The sequence below is a fragment of the Coregonus lavaretus genome, assembly GCF_964263955.1.
Source record: "Coregonus lavaretus genome assembly, chromosome: 24".
In the NCBI taxonomy this organism is placed as follows: Eukaryota; Metazoa; Chordata; class Actinopteri; order Salmoniformes; family Salmonidae; genus Coregonus; species Coregonus lavaretus.
In genome coordinates this window covers 38,440,700-38,458,350 of record NC_140011.1, presented here as the reverse complement: position 1 = coordinate 38,458,350, position 17,651 = coordinate 38,440,700, and the positions used below count along the sequence as shown (strand labels likewise).

The 17,651-nt window shown below is 43.1% G+C and overlaps 1 protein-coding gene across 1 annotated transcript; it reads left to right on the top strand.

Moving 5' to 3' along the window:
- Positions 1 to 121: 121 nt before the first annotated feature.
- On the top strand, positions 122 to 17,428 carry LOC311099961 (serine/threonine-protein kinase 26-like). Its single transcript, XM_084140682.1, has 11 exons — positions 122 to 607; positions 3,748 to 3,978; positions 13,385 to 13,441; positions 13,544 to 13,652; positions 14,040 to 14,197; positions 14,536 to 14,721; positions 14,833 to 14,981; positions 15,143 to 15,239; positions 15,331 to 15,393; positions 15,485 to 15,618; positions 15,784 to 17,428. Exons 1-11 carry the CDS (start codon positions 557 to 559, stop codon positions 15,797 to 15,799), a joined length of 1,251 nt encoding a protein of 416 aa, XP_083996808.1. The 5' UTR covers positions 122 to 556; the 3' UTR covers positions 15,800 to 17,428.
- Positions 17,429 to 17,651: the final 223 nt, after the last annotated feature.

The window sequence follows — 17,651 nt, the reverse complement described above, 5'->3', positions numbered from 1 at the left end:
AGAGAGTTACTTTAACACAACCCTGTCTAGCTAGCAAAGCAAGGTGACAAAAGCAGTGACGCAAGTGTCTCTGCACAGTCAGTATTCGGCTCCACCCAACTGCTGATAACTTCAGCCAGCCACATCAACGCAAGTCTGACAAGTCGTCGACTGCTCGGTCGTTTGGAGTGCATTTGTACTAGCTAAATCCACAGATGAATAGCCTGTCGTAACATCTAAGACATTGTTTTACAACTATTAATTAGATTTTTTTTTAAACATCTAGGTCGATGTCATCATGGAATTAAATAGTCGCCTGTTGTTTTGAAGTAGCTAGCTGGGTAATGTTAGCTAGCAGTTAGCTTCGACGACTTAATAGCAGCTAGCTCGCTAGCTACGTCAAAGATACTGGAAACTAGCTCCTATCTGGCTACGTTGTTTTTCCAAAAGAAAAAAGGTTGCTACTGCTAACTAGCGAATAATAAAAACCAAACTACGTTACCTGGCGTTAGTTAGCTAGCTAGTCTAGCTAGCTAAAACTATTATTTAATTGGTTGGCTTTCTATTATTCCTTTGGATGCGGAAAATGGCCCAGTCACCGGGTGCGGTGCAAGTGCCTGGGATGCAGGTAAGTGGAGGCCTCCAACTTTTTCAACAACAAAACCATTTAGCTAGCTTGCGGCTAACTGTGACGCTAGTTAGCAAACGGTAGCTATCTTGCAAGGCGTTGCTAGTTAGATATGTTAGTTAGTTCTAAAGTTACACCATAGTTAACGTTACCCTAACTACGTTTCGTAACTAGCTGTCCCGGGGATTGGATTACTAGATCGTTTTTGGAGGGCATTATGACACAAACAAATCAAAGTTAGATCGCTACCTTTATTAGCACTCATGACCGCAGGTATTCAGTGGAAGGAATGACAAATGTCTGACATTGTGTAACAGGTGAGCTAAATGACCTAACGTTAGCTAGCTTGCGTGGACTATCTGCTTGCCTTGTTTGGTATCTAGCTAACGTTAGTTGTCTAGAGATAAAGCACCAGCGGTCTTTAGCTATATATTTTGAGGGTAGCGTTGGTAATCAAGGAAAGGTTAGTTAGCTAATTGGTAGGTGATGTTTGATAAAAAGGCACAGGTGTTCACCTCTGGTCTCCTGAAAGCCTCTTGTGTATTCCTTGCCTTGGCAAATTAGCTATACATTGTCATTGTTTAGGCGGTCATAAGGTCACCGTTTCCTAGATTTGTGACTTGAAATAGGCCTAAGCCACTAGCTACAACTGCTGCTCTCCATTTACAGCCTGTAATCTGACATGGCTGGGAACCTTTCAGTGCAATAACGTTAGCGACATCATTGATGTGAACATCAGAGGGAAGATTGCTAAAAGCTTCAATGCTTTTCCAGTTATTTTTGTATACCAACTTTTTTTATTAGGGGTTTAGGCTTGAAGGTGTTTTCTATTTCAGTTTATCCATAATATCTCACAAGTCTGAAATTAAACATAAGGAAAGTCAATTGTGACAAATATCACCATTATCCCATTGAGTCTGAGGCAGTAGCTCATTGCCTCTGCAGATTATTCTCTCCCTGCTGTTTTATTAGAATGTTCATCACAAAACATGGTCATTTACTTTGCAGTACTCCAGTACTCAAGCTGCCTTGTGCAATGGTAGGAAGGCTGCATTGATAAGAGGTGGTTGATATTAGTCATTTCCCTGGGGGTTTAATAATTACATGTTTGTTCACCCATCAATCAAATGTATTTATAAAGCCCGTTTTACATATGCAGATGTCACAAAGTGCTTATACAGAAACCCAGCCTAAAACCCTAAACAGCAAGCAATGCAGATGTAGAAGCACGGTGGCTAGGAAAAACTACCTAGGAAGAAACCTAAAGAGGAACCAGTCCTCTTCTGGCTGTGCTGGGTGGAGATTATAAAAGTACATGGCCATTAAGGCCAGATCGTTCTTCAAGATGTTCATAGATGACCAGCAGGGTCAAATAATAATCACAGTGGTTGTAGAGGGTGCAGCAGGTCAGCACCTCAGGAGTAAATGTCAGTTGGCTTTTCATAGCAGAGTATTCAGAGGTAGATAAGTAAAAAGGCAGCAGCACGACAAGGTAGCACGTCTGGTGAACAGGTCAGGCATCCATAGCCACAGGCAGAACAGTTGAAACTGGAGCAGCAACACGACAAGGTGGACTGGGGACAGCAGGTAGTCCTGAGGCCTGCTCCTAGGGCTCAGGTCCTCCGGGATGGGAGAGAGAGATGGGAGAATTACAGGGAGCATTTCACCAGATAGGACAGACTGACCCTAGACCCTCGGCACATAGACTATTGCAGCATAGATACTAGAGGCTGGGGAGGGGAGGGGGTAGGGGGGGGGGGACACACTGTTTGACGATACCCCTGGACAGGGCCAACCAGGCAGGATATAACCCCACCCACTTTGCCAAAGCACAGCCCCCACACCACTAGAGGGATATCAACAGACCACCAACTTACTATGCTCTGGCAAATTAATTCCTAACTGTAGGATATCCAACTGTCTGTCTCAAGGGAGATCAGCAGCTCCCCGCTCCTTTATGATTTCCTGTTGTTTTCTCATATAGCCTGGTCATGAGGCCTACCTGGAGTCCCAAGTCTGATGCTAAATCAGGCCTCAAGCTTTAATGTCTTGTGAAACTGGTATGATACTGCCAACTATGACCAGTAACATTGGCCATGTTGAAGTGTTGTTCTATAAGCTTGAAGCGGGTGTGGCCTGAGAGGAAGTATTCCTTACCTTCTTGTATTCCTTACCCTGGCTTCCTGTGGGTAACACCTGAGGTGGGGCTAGGCTAGTGGTCAACAGTGCAGGGAAATTGGAAACGGCCCTATAGGACTGTGTGTTTGTGCACGTGTGTATGTTAGGCTAAATGTTTAAAAAAAGGTCTAGATGTGAGACATGGGGCAGGCTGGATACAGCCTGCTATCGCTGCTCTGGCACTCTGTGACACCATGAGCCAGGCTCTGCTCACCCAGACACTGACTCTGCTGCCATTCTAGGTAGTGCTGTCACACTGGGGCACCACACGCCCAAAGGGGTTGAAAGACAAGGAAGTCATCTAGCCCTGCCTCTGTGCCAGACTGCCAAGCAGTGCTATTAATAGTCAAGGCAGGGAGAGATCAAGGCTGGTGCCACTGACTTCCTCCACTGTCTGTACAGATGAATAAATGCACTGTCTGTCTGTGGAACTGGAACCCCACTCTCCCTGTGTCAGGTGAGGTAGAGGGGTTGTGATGGTGTCATGATATTATCAAAAGACGTCTGCTTCCCAGTGTTCTCATTTACATTTACATCATTTAGCAGACGCTCTTATCCAGAGCGACTTACTTCTCAAGGCCACACTCTCACCTTTGCTGAATTTGAAATGTCCCACATTTTGAACGAGGAAAGTTATAAAAAGCTTAACAGAGAAGAAAGTTGATCATTTATTTGGATCCACCAGGCTCCTTTTGCAAACATGCTTGTGGTTATCTAGAGTTAGGCTACATTGCAGCAACAGTGCAGATTATATGGATTTTCCTAATTGTGTATTTTTTAATAGAAAATATTTGATCATCTGTTTTATATAGTGGCCTATCAATAAAATATGTAGCCACACCGTTTAACTGGTTAATTAGAGGAATGGCAACGTCATTATTATTATTTATTTTTATTTTTTAACTGATCCAACAGTATAAACTAGCTATATAACTTGTATGTTCCTGTCTCTCGACCTTCAGAACAGCCGGACGGACCCTGAGGAGCTGTTCACCAAGCTGGAGCGTATTGGGAAAGGCTCCTTCGGCGAGGTGTTCAAGGGCATAGACAACCGCACCCAGAAAGTGGTGGCCATCAAGACCATAGACCTGGAGGAGGCTGAGGATGAGATGGAGGACATCCAGCAGGAGATCACCGTGCTCAGCCAGTGTGACAGCCCCTACGTCACCAAGTACTACGGCTCCTACCTCAAGGTAACACACACACTGGGATTGAATGACAAATATCTGAACACAAAGCAGTTAACAAAGCGTAGGCCCCACAGACTCTAGCATACAGCTAGCTGTTTACCTCATACTTGGAGACCTCTGGCAATACGTTATGTAAAGCTTTATACTCACAGCTGTGAAACAACCAGCTACAATTCGACAAGAGGTGTTAACGTCTGTTCCTTCAAAATGATAATGGATCAGTCTGTACCATTTAAAAATACAGTTTCACTTAACAGAAGAATCCTCTCTACTATTTTACAATACCTGTATTTCTAGAAGAGAGGCAGACGTGACTCACCCCTGGTTAAATACACTAGGGCCTTGAAATGTTACAATACCTCAGTGGAGGCTCCTTAGAGGAGGAAGGGGAGGACCATCTTACTCAGTGAATTTCATAAAAATAGTGAAACATTAAATTTATCTTTTTTATATAAAACTATTCTAAATATATTCATGTCACCAAATAAATGATTTAAAACACACTGTTGGGCAATGAAGGTCTACAGTAGCCTCAACAGCACTCTGCAGGGTAGCACCAAGGTGTAGCCAGAGGACAGCTATTTTACATCCTCCTCTGGGTACATAGATTTCAATATAAAACCTGGGAGGCTTATGGTTCTCATCCTCATCCCCTTCCATAGACTTAAACAGTAATTATGACAACTTCAGGAGGACGTCCTCCAACCTATCAGAGCTCTTGCAGCATGAACTGACATGTTGTACATCCAATCAAAGGATCAGAGAATGAATCTAGTACTGAAAGCATAAGCTACAGCTAGCTAGCACTGCAGTGCATAAAATGTGAGTAGTAGACTCAAAGAGAGAGACAATAGGTGAACAGTTTTGAACAAATTAAGTTAAGGAGAAGCAGCAGCAGTTTCATTTTCATACTGTGCAAGCTAATGCAGCTAATTTAGCCTACTCGACAACCTGACTCAGAGGAATTATATTTATGTTAGCTAGCTGGCTAATGCTATCCAACACTCCAACTCTTCCAAGTCATTATGTCAAGGTAAGCTTTCGGTTATATAAATGTATTGTCACCGGGGCCCGCCGGTGTAACTGCTAAACTGCTTGCTGTACACTACTGCGTGATTGTACACATGGATTGGATTGTGGGTTTACTAAAGCGTTAGATCTAGTAGCTATTCTCACTATGACGTTACTATGGTGACAACGATGTAGGCTGTGCAGCGGTTATGATATGAAGGTTTGGCTTGGAGAGGTTTGTTCGCCTGGTCACAGACAGCAGTTGTGTTGTGCACAGAAGTCCAGAAGCGAAGGAAAAATGTAAGAGGAGGAGGGCATGTAGATGTGACGATGCTGTTTGTATGGCTACTATGAAAGTGAACTGGGTGTGTGGGTGATCGGGTGTATTCCGCCAATTCTGTTGCAAAACGTTTCTTAAACGGAATGAAATGGGAATGTATCTACCTGAATTTGTTCAATAGAAACTTGTTTGGACTAATGATTACACCCTAGATCTGCTAGATGCATGCAATAGTGTGCAAGGCGGTATTGCATGTGTCAATGTCTGTCACCTTCATTCGGAAAGTATTCAGACCCCTTCACTTTTTCCACATTTTGTTACGTTACAGCCTTATTCTAAAATTGATTAAATTTAAATTTTTCCCTCATCAATCTACACACAATACCCCATAATGACAAAGCGAAAACAGGTTTTTAGAAATGTTTGCAAATGTATGAAAAAATATCAAACATACAGTATTTACAGAAGTATTCAGACCCTTTTGCTATGAGACTCAAAATTGAGCTCAGGTGCATCCTGTTTCCATTGATCATCATTGATGTTTCTACAACTTGATTGGAGTCCACCTGTGGTAAATTCAATTGATTGGACATGATTTGGAAAGGCACACACCTGTGTATATAAGGTCCCACAGTTGACGTTGCATGCCAGAGCAAAAACCAAGCCATGAGGTCGACGGAATTGTCCGTAGAGCTCAGAGACAGGATTGTGTCGAGGCACAAAGGGTACCAAAACATTTCTGCAGCATTGAAGGTCCCCAAGAACACAGTGGCCTCCATCATTCTTAATTGGAAGAAGTTTGGAACCACCAAGACTCTTCCTAGAGCTGGCCAAACTGAGCAATCGGGGGAGAAGGGCCCGATGGTCACTCTGACAGAGCTCCAGAGCATCTCTGCAGCACTCCACCAATCAGGCATTTGCTTTGTCATTATGGGGTATTGTGTGAGTATATATTGATGAGGGGGAAATAACGATTTAATCAATTTGAATAAGACAACAAAGTGGAAAAAGTAAAGGGGTCTGAATACTTTCCGAATGCACTGTATAGGCTAAATGCCAGTCATGTTTGACAAATATATAATGATAATTATTAATATACTGAACAAAAATATAACAATTTCTAAGTTTTATTACAGACAGAAATTTATATTCAGTGTATCTAAAGGCTTGATTCTGTAGACATACTTGAGGCACTATTCATTCAGATAGGAGAGAAATGTCAGTGCCTGTTGCGCACTGCAACATCACCCACCTTGCAATCTGAGTTGAGGCAGTCAACATCTTTTGTAACTATTTAACCATAAACATAATTGTTTAAAACCTGGATGTTTTTTAAATCATTTTATGAGGCATGTCTTACCGTGTTTCTACCATAGGAATGTTTAAGGGGATTCTTTTATAAACACTTCCTCATATGCCATTGAAACCAGTATTTATCCTAGGTTCTCAATTTTCTTTCGTTGTCCAATAGCGTAAGACAATCCTAATCATATTAACAACCCATGTAACATCTTTAGATCTTCCCCCTCTCTCTAAATCTCTGAAGGATATTTTCATATAATATATGAAACTGCTCGCATTTGCGGTGCTCTTTTGAGGAGTGTTTGTCCCGCTAATTGCATTTTGGAACATTCGCGCTTATAGCCTACTGCCATGTGGCATTGCTGCGCTTATAATGTGAAGAAATAGCCTAATAGTTCATCAACATATTAAGCAAAATGTTCTGATATGTTGCATCAGCCTCATTGCTTTTTTTATTTAATTTTTTATGTACAGTGGTTGTATTAATTTGGGATCCATCACGTCCCACAACTGTCCCAGTGTATGTTTGGAATATTTATTTCTCGCACAGAAGGACAAGCTGACCAATAGAATAGATCAACCTTTGTACTATGGGGATAGTAGATTGACACAGGCTAGTGCTTTTGCTGTTCTTTACTCATCTTGTTGGCTGACAAAGTAATGTGGACAGGTTTTGTAACATCTTCAATATGCGCCTCGGAATTGGAGAATGACGTGTGCCGTTGCATCCCCGATGTGTCTGTCTTCACTTGTAGCCTACTTCAGAGCTGCGATGCCTGTGAGAAGAACCCAATCACGTGACTACATTGGCTAATAAGAATTGAGATATCTGAGTGAGCGGTGCTTCGGAGCACAGCGATTGGCAGCCGGGAGAAGGGAATTATAATTATTATTATATTCAGCCCAAGGGCACAACGGCCACTTTGGCCGCAAGGCATGGTATTTTTTGAGGGGCATTACTGCCACTCAAGGGGATTTATTGGGGGGGGCATTACCGCGACGCCGGGAAATCAGAGGCCTGGGTATAGTGCAAATTCGAGTATCATGTAGTACCCTAAACGTATCGTTGTTACATTGAGCTGGGTGAATGGAATATGAATGGCAGTCATCCAACATACTGTAGTAGAAATAAGGTCATGCTCGTCAAAAAATAAATCGTCCTCCCTAATCTTAAACAGCACCGACCGCCACTGCAATACCTGTATTTCTAGAAGAGGGAGATGTGACTCACCCCTGGTTAAATACACCAGGGCCTTGAAATGTTACAATACCTGTATTTTCTAGGAGAGGGAGACGTGACACACCCCTGTGTGCTTCATTCTATAGCTAGAGGAGTCCTGATATCTCCAGGAGTGATAAGTATAATTTGTCTTTATCTATTTAGTACTATATTTTTGCTAGCTAGGGCCATCTACTTTAAGTGCTGCCTGTCTTCCCAGTAGCCTACTTGGTGTGTAAACTGCTGACTGCTCATAACTTACAGATGATTGACACATCAACCAGGATCAAGGGGCAGGGCAATTTGTGACTTGTTTTGGTAATCAGTGGCTGTATTGGAGGGGGAGTGGTTTCTCCTCTCCTAGGCAATCAGCAGTTAGTACAGGGAGGTGTGCTCTTCACCTCTGCTAGGCAATTAGTGTTAGTTTCTCAGCGGTAGCTGTAAGCGGCAGTCGTGTCAGTGGTGGTCTCGTCGGCAAAACTAAGACAGTCGCCGAAACAAAGACAGTTCTGCCGAGTTGTTCGAGGAAGGCTCCACACCACTCTCTCACTTGAGTATCTTACCTAGTTATTTTCTGATCTCATTTTGCTCTTTTGTAGCTTTGGCAACTTTTGTTTTCTATACCTGTTCTCTCCTCTCCCGGTAGGCTTTACAGACGCTCCCCACCCCTTGGCTGCAAACCTTCTAATTTGGTGTACCCTGCGCGCACAACCCATGTGGAATTCCGGGTCTCTGGCAGCGTTTAGAACTGCCGATCTGCGGTAAAGAACGCAGAGTTCGTCTCAGCCTATGCTGCCCTTCAGTCCATTGACTTTTTGGCCCTTACGGACACATGGATCACCCCAGAGAACACTGCTACTCCAGCTGCTCTCTCTTCATCTGACTATGTTTTCTCTCAGTCAAAGAGCATCTGGTCGTTGCGGTGGTGGTACAGAGCTACTCATTTCTCCTAACTGGAGATTTTCTGATTGACCTGTGTCATTGCCAACAAAGGGTATATAACAAAGTATTGAGAAACTTTTGTTATTGACCAAATACTTATTTTCCACCATAATTTGCATATAGATTCATAACAAATCCTACAATGTGATTTTCTGGAAGTTTTTTTTCTCATTTTGTCTGTCATAGTTGACGTGTACCTATGATGAAAATTACAGGCGCCTCTCATCTTTTTAAGTGGGAGAACTTGCACAATTGGTGGCTGACTAAATACTTTTTTTCCCCACTGTATGTCTGCACCATGTATTCACTACTGGTGTCCCCCAGGGCTCAGTTCTTGGCCATGTTCTCTCTATACACCAAGTCACTCGGTTCCATCATATTCTCACATGGTCTCTCCTATCATTGCTATGCGGATGACACTCAACCCCCCCCCCCCCCCCCCCCTTCTGACACCCAGGTGGCGACATGCATTTCTGCCTGGCAGATATCTCAGCTTGGATGTCGGCCCACCACCTCAAGCTTAACCTCGACAAGACTGAGCTGCTCTTCCTACCGGGGAAGCCCTGCCCGCTCAAAAACCTCTTCATCACGGTTCACAACTCCACAGTGTCGCCCTCCCAGAGTGCAAAGAACCTTGGCGTGACCCTGGACAACACCCTGTTGTTCTCTGCAAACATAAAAGCAGTGACTCGCTCCTGTGGGTTCATGGGCTACAGCAGCCGTGGAGTACGATCCTACCTCACACATGAAACGGCGCAGGTCCTAATCCAGGCACTTGTCATCTCCCGTCTTGACTACTGCAACTTGCTGTTGGCTGGGCTCCCTGCAACTGCAGCCCACCTGGTTTTCAACCTTTCCAAGTTCTCCCAAGTCACCCTGCTCCTCCGCACACTCCAATGGCTTATAGTCGAAGCTCACATCCACTACAAGACCATGGTGCTTGCCTATGGAGCAGCAAGAGGAACTGCACCTCCCTACCTTCAGGCTCTGCTCAAACCCTACACCAAGGGCTGGGCGGTATACCGTATTTTGCGATATACCGGTATTGGTGCACGGACCGGTTTGGGTTTTTACTTTACCTTCTATAACGGTATTTGAATGTTTTGGTTTGTTAATTGGGATACGGCGTGTGTAACGTCCATTTTTATAGTTTACTTCGCTACTTCAGTCATCGCTACTTCAGTCATCTCTCTCCACTCTTTTTCTCTCCATGCCGCTTTCCACACAGACCTAGCCCCGCCCCCTGTCACTCAAGGAGCGCATTTGTTGTTCCTCGACCACGAGACACTTGCGTTCAGTCTGCATGGTCAATGCAGCACATGCAACAATGTTGATGAAAACAAGGCTGTTTTCGCTTCTTAATATAAATCCACTAATTACACTTTATGTTTCTTACATCTGCAAACATCTAGTTTGTCTTTTCTTAGCAAGTTGGGCCTAAATCTTGTTAGCCGCTAATGCTAATAGCTAGTTAGCTGGCTATAATAATAATAAATAATAATAATATGCCATTTAGCAGACGCTTTTATCCAAAGCGACTTACAGTCGTGCGTGCATACATTTTTGTGTATGGGTGGTCCCGGGGATCGAACCCACTACCTTGGCGTTACAAGCGCCGTGCTCTACCAGCTGAGCTACAGAGGACTACAGAGGCTATCTAGCTAATACATTACTGGATTTGGTCCTATGTAGCAACATTTCAATTAATTTTTACATTGGATAAAAATAGAGACTCAGAGCTAGAAAATTGTATACACTGCAGTTGAGGAACAATGTGAACGTTATTCTGCTTTGAAAGATGATAAACTTGTAACCCCACTTTTGAGAAAATTGCCCTTTTAATGTTTTGATACACCGACTGGAGAACTCTGTCTACACCCATTGCGTATCGTTCACACCCTCTTAAGCCTTAGCTCCGCCCATCTCTTTAAAGATTCACATGTAAGGCCATGTGCTAAACAGAGTGAGTAGTATAGTAAACAACCAAATATTTCAAGACTGAAAGTGGTGAAAGTAGTAGAAGGAAAAACTCCAGGTAAAAATACACTATCTAGTCCTTGGCTTATATTCTAATCTAACTTTGGCGCAGGTCATGTTCTTCACATTACCATCTCTGGTAAACACATACAATATAAAATCTATGTTTATTTTTCACATGCACAGGATACAGAAGGTGTAAACTGTACAGTGAAATGGTTACTTGCAAAAGTGTCCAGATAAAAATATTGTATAATTATTAGATGACTCTTACCCAGACACACTTGTCTAAATTGATGGGTCATGTGAAGGAAATGCTATAACCACCCCCCAGCCACATCTAGCTAAGTGGATGGGTCACTATTGTCTTGACATGTACACATGTTCATGAAATAAAATAGATTGCTGTAATCACACCCAGACACACATAGCTAACTTGATGGCTCATGTAATCATCTGGCGAAGTGGAGTCTTTTGTTTAGACATGTAGCTAGCTAAACAATGAACCGGCATAATCCCAACTCCTCCTACTAAAAATACAAACATTGTCATAGCTGTTGACATTGTCACGCTTCACGGCAGACTGGAACCATTTAACTCCTTTTTGTTTGTAGCTACATCTTGTTTGGCCAGCGTTGTGTAAAGTCACTCCGGTTCACACTGACTGTGGCGTGTGCAGAAAGTAGCCCAACAACTTTTTCCAACTGATCTGTCGTTAGCGCATGCTAAATTCAGGGCATCAATGTTCTTGAGAAAAAGCAGCTCACGTTCTAGACCGAGGCATGCTACATGGCAGACTAATCCAAACTCATCTCCTGGCATGTCCAGCCCATCCATTATCTCAGCCAATCATGGCTTGCGGGAAGGTTCCTGTCTTTTTCCGTGGCTAAACCAACTAGGCTCGTAATTTTATTTTATTCTTATTTACAGATGGAATACAAGTTTGTTATTAAGGCATGTGAAAGATCACATGTTCCAGAAGGCATTTCTGCCCAAAAACGCATTTGGATTAAAAAAGACGTTCAAATGCCTCTCCTGTGAAGTAGTGACGAGCGACATACACCTAGCTTCTTGAAACGGGTCACATATGCCCCTCAGTGGACAGGTGACACTCATGAACACGTACATGTCGGTTGTTTTGCTCAAGAAAAAATTAATGGAAGTATATATGGAGACTGTTTAGTTGAAAAAATATGGGGTTAAATACATGGGGGGGTATATCTGTTCCATGTAGTGAATCTGTTATTCAATGTGTTTGTATGGGCTAATAGCAGTAAGGCCAAAAATAAATGTATATATTTTTTGATACGTCACGGGGTCTTAAAATTCTAAATGGAAATAGCAAAATGATCCTTGGTATGACCTCAAAACAATTCCATATAGCTTAGTATAACCCCCCCTTAGACTCTTATGGGTGAAATACTCCAGGGCCTTGTTTGCTGAGAGTGGTGGATGTCAGCTTTTCCATCTTCTGCTCTGAGTAAGCTCTTGTTCTGCAGCCTACCCTGTCTCCGTCTGGAGTGTAGTGTGAATATATATGGTCAGTTTGGGAGTCGTATTGGATGGTATCCATGTTAGTGCAGTTGAGAAATCTCAGGCCTCACACATGTTGGCACTTGGCAGGGACTCTATCTTGGCTTCGGTAGAGAGAATTGGTGAGGTTGCCACATGTTATTTCTATTTGCACATAAATAATCGGAATAATAAAAAACCCAAACCACTAATTCCTACGATTAAGTGTTAATTAACACCAATATGTGAAAACAATATTTTGTCGTTATAGCAAAGTTGGTAGCAACGTGAAAATCTGTTGCAGCTCAAGTCGACTACAAAACCCACAATGCAATGCTCTCTGGGCTGGCTGGCTGGCTAGCAAACGTAGCTACACACACAATAATACCAAACTCAATATCAGCATGTGAAATAGCTAGCTAGCTGTAAAATCGCCTAAACAAACTGCACTAGTAATTTATCTCACAGAGTTCAACTTGCAGTTCGTATGTACAGTCATTGGCCCAGAGCCAGTGCAGAGTATGTTGCTATGGCAACTACAGCCCTTTTCCCACAGACACACAGGGCACTTGGTACTTTGAAGGAGAAACTGAGGTGAATAATTTGGTACACTGTTTAGGTTGAGCACATCTAAGCGAGAAATATACTTTGTCATGATGTAAACGGGTGGATGTGTTCTAGACAAGTATGCCCATACCATCTATTGGCTGATTTGGCGATCTGGAGTGCAGGTAATATTTTTAACGTTATGAAATGTGATATTGGAAAACACACTATCTCCAGTGACGAGAACCATGTAGCTATGACGCGTTCCTACACGATTTTCAGACTGATCACTTAGAAGTTAAATCATGGGGATTTTTACTTTATTTTACCCACTGATTGAACATAGGCTTTCACCAAATTGACAGGAGTTTCATGATTTTTATTTCTGGGGGTGGATTATCCCTTTAAGTAATGTTTATGTTTATTGAATAGAAATGGAAGATATTGGAGTGGGCTGGATTCAAACCTGTGCTGCAGCGGTATATTGTGTACCGGAGGCAGCTGCCTAGGCAACGTAAGACATTCTGCATGGAATAACATGTTTACAGCCATGTGTAGCTCCTAGAAGAGGTTGATATTAGAATGTCTAATGATTATCTATTTTCTATCTTTCTGTACAGGGCAGTAAACTATGGATCATTATGGAGTACCTTGGTGGTGGCTCAGCTCTGGACCTGGTAAGAGTTACAATACAATATGTGAACGTATGCATGCACAATGTTTGTAGGTGGATTTGTGTGTGTGTGTTTGTGTTCACTGTATGTGTGTGTTGTGTGTAGCTGCGAGCAGGGCCCTTTGATGAGTTCCAGATTGCCACCATGCTGAAAGAGATCTTGAAGGGCCTGGACTACCTCCACTCTGAGAGGAAGATCCACAGGGATATCAAAGGTGTGTGTGTGTGTTATCACATCCAGTATGTAGGATATCTCAGACAGAGACGAGCTGCAGCAGTACAGGGTTAAAGCTGGAATCTGTAGCGGTGAAACTGCCAAGTCTGTTTTCCATATTAAAACAAAGACATTACTTCAAACAATGTACATCATTGCACGTGTGATAGAACAGCAGAGTATATACCATTATTTTTGACACGACTCAGAATGCTCCTCTGCCCAGTTAAAAAAATAATAATAACAAATGCGCCTGGGGCAACCAGTGGCGCAGTTTCACCTAATCTGGATTTCAGCTTTAATATAGTAGTGTGTCGTGTATTAATTTCAGTAATTGTTGTTGACTTCATGACTGTGTGTGTGTGTGTGTGTGTGTGTGGTTTGGCAGCGGCCAATGTGCTCCTGTCAGAGTGTGGCGAGGTGAAACTGGCAGACTTTGGCGTGGCGGGCCAGCTGACAGACACCCAGATCAAGCGGGAGACGTTTGTGGGAACGCCCTTCTGGATGGCCCCCGAGGTCATCCAACAGTCTGCCTACGACCACAAGGTAATCAACTTTCTGTTCTCTCTTTAGTTTCTTCCTAAATAGTGTCCTACAGATATAAATGATTCATACAGACATCGACTTGGAGACATAAAGCAGCTCTAAACTCATAAAGGAATGATAATGCACTAAGCTAACTTGGTTATACTATTAGGGAAATAGATGGGGGTCATCGTGAGAGGCTGGAACTGCTTATCCAGGGCACTGGAGAGAAGAATGGGGTTGTTTAGTGGAAGACACTTAAGTTGAAGGCTTTTCTTTTCTACGACATAATAATGCTGCCAATCTTACTCCCACATAATCCCAGTCCCTACCTACCTAACACACACTCCCTCCTCCAGGCTGATATCTGGTCTCTGGGCATCACTGCCATCGAGCTAGCCAAGGGTGAGCCTCCCAACTCAGACATGCACCCCATGCGTGTCCTCTTCCTCATACCAAAGAACACCCCACCCACACTCAGCGGAGAATTCTCCAAGACCTTCAAAGACTTTATAGACTCCTGCCTCAACAAAGACCCTTCGTTTGTAAGTACCTCGCCCCAGCACCCACCCCATTTTGCGTTATTGAGTGGTAGTCCATTTGGTTGTTCTTGGTTAGCCTGCCTTTAATTGTGGGCTGATTGTCCCTCTTTATAGAGGCCAACAGCTAAGGAGCTTCTGAAGCACAAGTTCATAGTGAAGAATGCCAAGAGGACGTCCTACCTCACTGAGCTGATAGACAGGTTGAAACGCTGGAAGGCAGAGGGACACAGTGACGGAGACTCCAGCTCTGACGACTCTGACTCGTGAGTAGAAAAGGCTCTAAACAATGTACCCCTGACTGACAGTTGGTAAAAATGTGATCGAAGACCCTGTCTGAACTAGAGTAACAATAAACATGTAGGTGATCCTTCCTGCTGTCTGTGTGTGTGTGTGTGTGTGTGTGTGTGTGTCGGTCTGTTTCCAGGGAGTCCAGTAACAAGGAAAACAACTCCTCCCAGCCAGGCTGGTCCTTTACTACTGTTCGCAAGAAGAAAGACCCTAAGAAGGTGTCCAATGGAACGGTGAGTTGGCCTCAGTGGGAGGACCAGGAAGAGAATGTAAATGGAATGTTATGTGTCTATAATGTTCTCCCCTGCTCTCATTTGATGGCAGGACCAAGACCTCCTGAAGACATCTACCAGCTTGACCACGCTGATCGCCCCAGTATTCACTGAGGTAGGGAAGGTGGAACTCTTGTATAACAGTTGTAAGGATGAGTAAGTCCTCTATATTGTTTAGACTTTCTGTCTATCTCCACCCCTTCTAGCTGAAGCTGCAGCGCAGGGATGGAGAGATGAAGGGAGTGATGGAGGAGCTGGAGAAAAGCCTCCACCTGGCTGAGGACATCTGCCCCGGAGTCACAGACAAGATGGTCAACTGCATCATCGACAAGTTCCAGAGGTGAGTTAGGGGACAGGAGGGGAGTACGGGGGGGGGGGGGGGCACTGCAAAATTAGAGCTATATAGTGCCATAGACTAGAGCAGCGGTTTGGAGAAGTGGAGATGACATTATAACTTGGAGCAGGTGACCTTCAACTGTTTTCTTCCTGTGGACTTTCCCATCAGATTGTCTGTCAGTTAGTGGCATGTGGAGGGCAGGTTTAGACGCTTGATGAGGACCACGCCTCCAGAGTGCATCATCAGCGTCTATGCCTTTTTCCATCATCCCCCATTCCTTTTCCCATCATCCCCCATTCCTTTTCCAATCATCCCCCATGCCTCTCCTCTGATCAGCTCCCCCAGGACCAATGAATGCAGGGAAAGAGGGAGGACTCCTGCTGTGCACACTCACTGATCTTATAACCAAAAGGATATTTTTTAAATGTATATTTGTTAAAATGTTTTGTTATGCTATTTTATTTAATCCCTTTTAAAAGTAGGCTCAAGCTAGTGCCCAAAGCAGAGCGTGTTACTGTTATAGTAGTCAATAGTATTTTAGTTTTGTAATATTTTAAGTCTGAGACAAAAAAAACCTCTAAGGTTGCAACATCAATCTTCTGCTGAGTATAAGACGTATAGCTATTTAAGTCGGATAATAAAGAGATTTCAATTTTGAATTTATTTTTTACTGCTACTAAAAATGTTTAAGTAGCTATATTTTAGATGTTCAGTGTACTGCACTTGTTTCTGATGTCTACCTTACCCTCTTCATCATGTCACTTGTAGCATTTAGAAACCTGCTGTTTGGAGAACTGCATATCTAGTCAAACCACAGGAGTTCAGTACCTCTGCTGAGAGCAAGCCATGGTTGATGAAAGGCTCACACCAGTGAATGTCCATAGAATTACAATTTCTGTTCGTGACAAATTGGGAAGGGCGTCACTTGTTTGGGCATTGGGGAAAAAATTGTATAGGAAATGGACAGAGAACTTTGCTGCGCAAAATATGTATCATGCCCTCTAATTCCAAAAGATAGAAATCATATCTATCTTATGGGATCTTAGCTCTATAAGGGGCAATCCTATTGGAGCCTTCGGAGATCTGCTTCTGAAGGAAATATGCACTGCACACACTTTGAAGGGGGTGGAGCTTTTTCTAAATATGCTTGCTAGTTATTTCCCTGTTTCAGACTAGATCTCAAGGGAGACGGGGTACTTTTCTGTCTTAAAGACAATATGCTCTCCCTCTACCAAAAATACTTGACGAGTGCTCAAGTGAAATGGCAATGTCGGTATTGTGGACGTGTAATGATTGAAACATTGGTATGAGTCCTTGAGTACTCTACGGGGAGTCGCGTATCTTTGAAAGACTTTATTGGGAATTTTATCAGCCAAGCTCAAACGCATACAAAAGGGCGCCATCTTTGGTATGGTGGTGGAACTGCCCCTTTTGGAGGAAGTATGCCAACTTAACATCCAACGGTGCCTAAAACTTAAGAATTGTAGTGATATTCTCTATTTAATTGTGGTCATGTATCATCAAATGCATTAAATGGTAATAATACATTTTGCCAGTGTTTCAAGTTTTTAAAAGCAATAAGGTATTTGATCATTGCATATTTTTATATTTCCTCATAAATGACATACAGATGGAAAACCAAGATTTTGTTTTTGTTTTTAATATATATTTCTGTATCTGAACTTTATAATGGAAACCGTGTTGACTTAGCTTTACAGGAAGCTGTCAAATGTATATATTGGATAGTCTTTGCTTCAATCGTTACAAAATTCATTTTGGTTTGGTCTTGAAAAATAAATATTTAAATTATGAATTCCTGTGTTATTGAATTTGTCAGTATTCCATGAAAACGCACATAATTGCATCAGTGTCTTTGACATATTCAAGTGATGATGCTGGGGCCTCAGACAGGGAGTCGACGAGGACGGGCTGGAGAAACTGGAGGATGAAGTCGTCCAGGAGGGTGGCCTGGGGAGCGGGCCAGGGACATAGCAGGACCGAGGCAGTGGGGCTGGAGAGTGAGTGGTCCAAGGAGA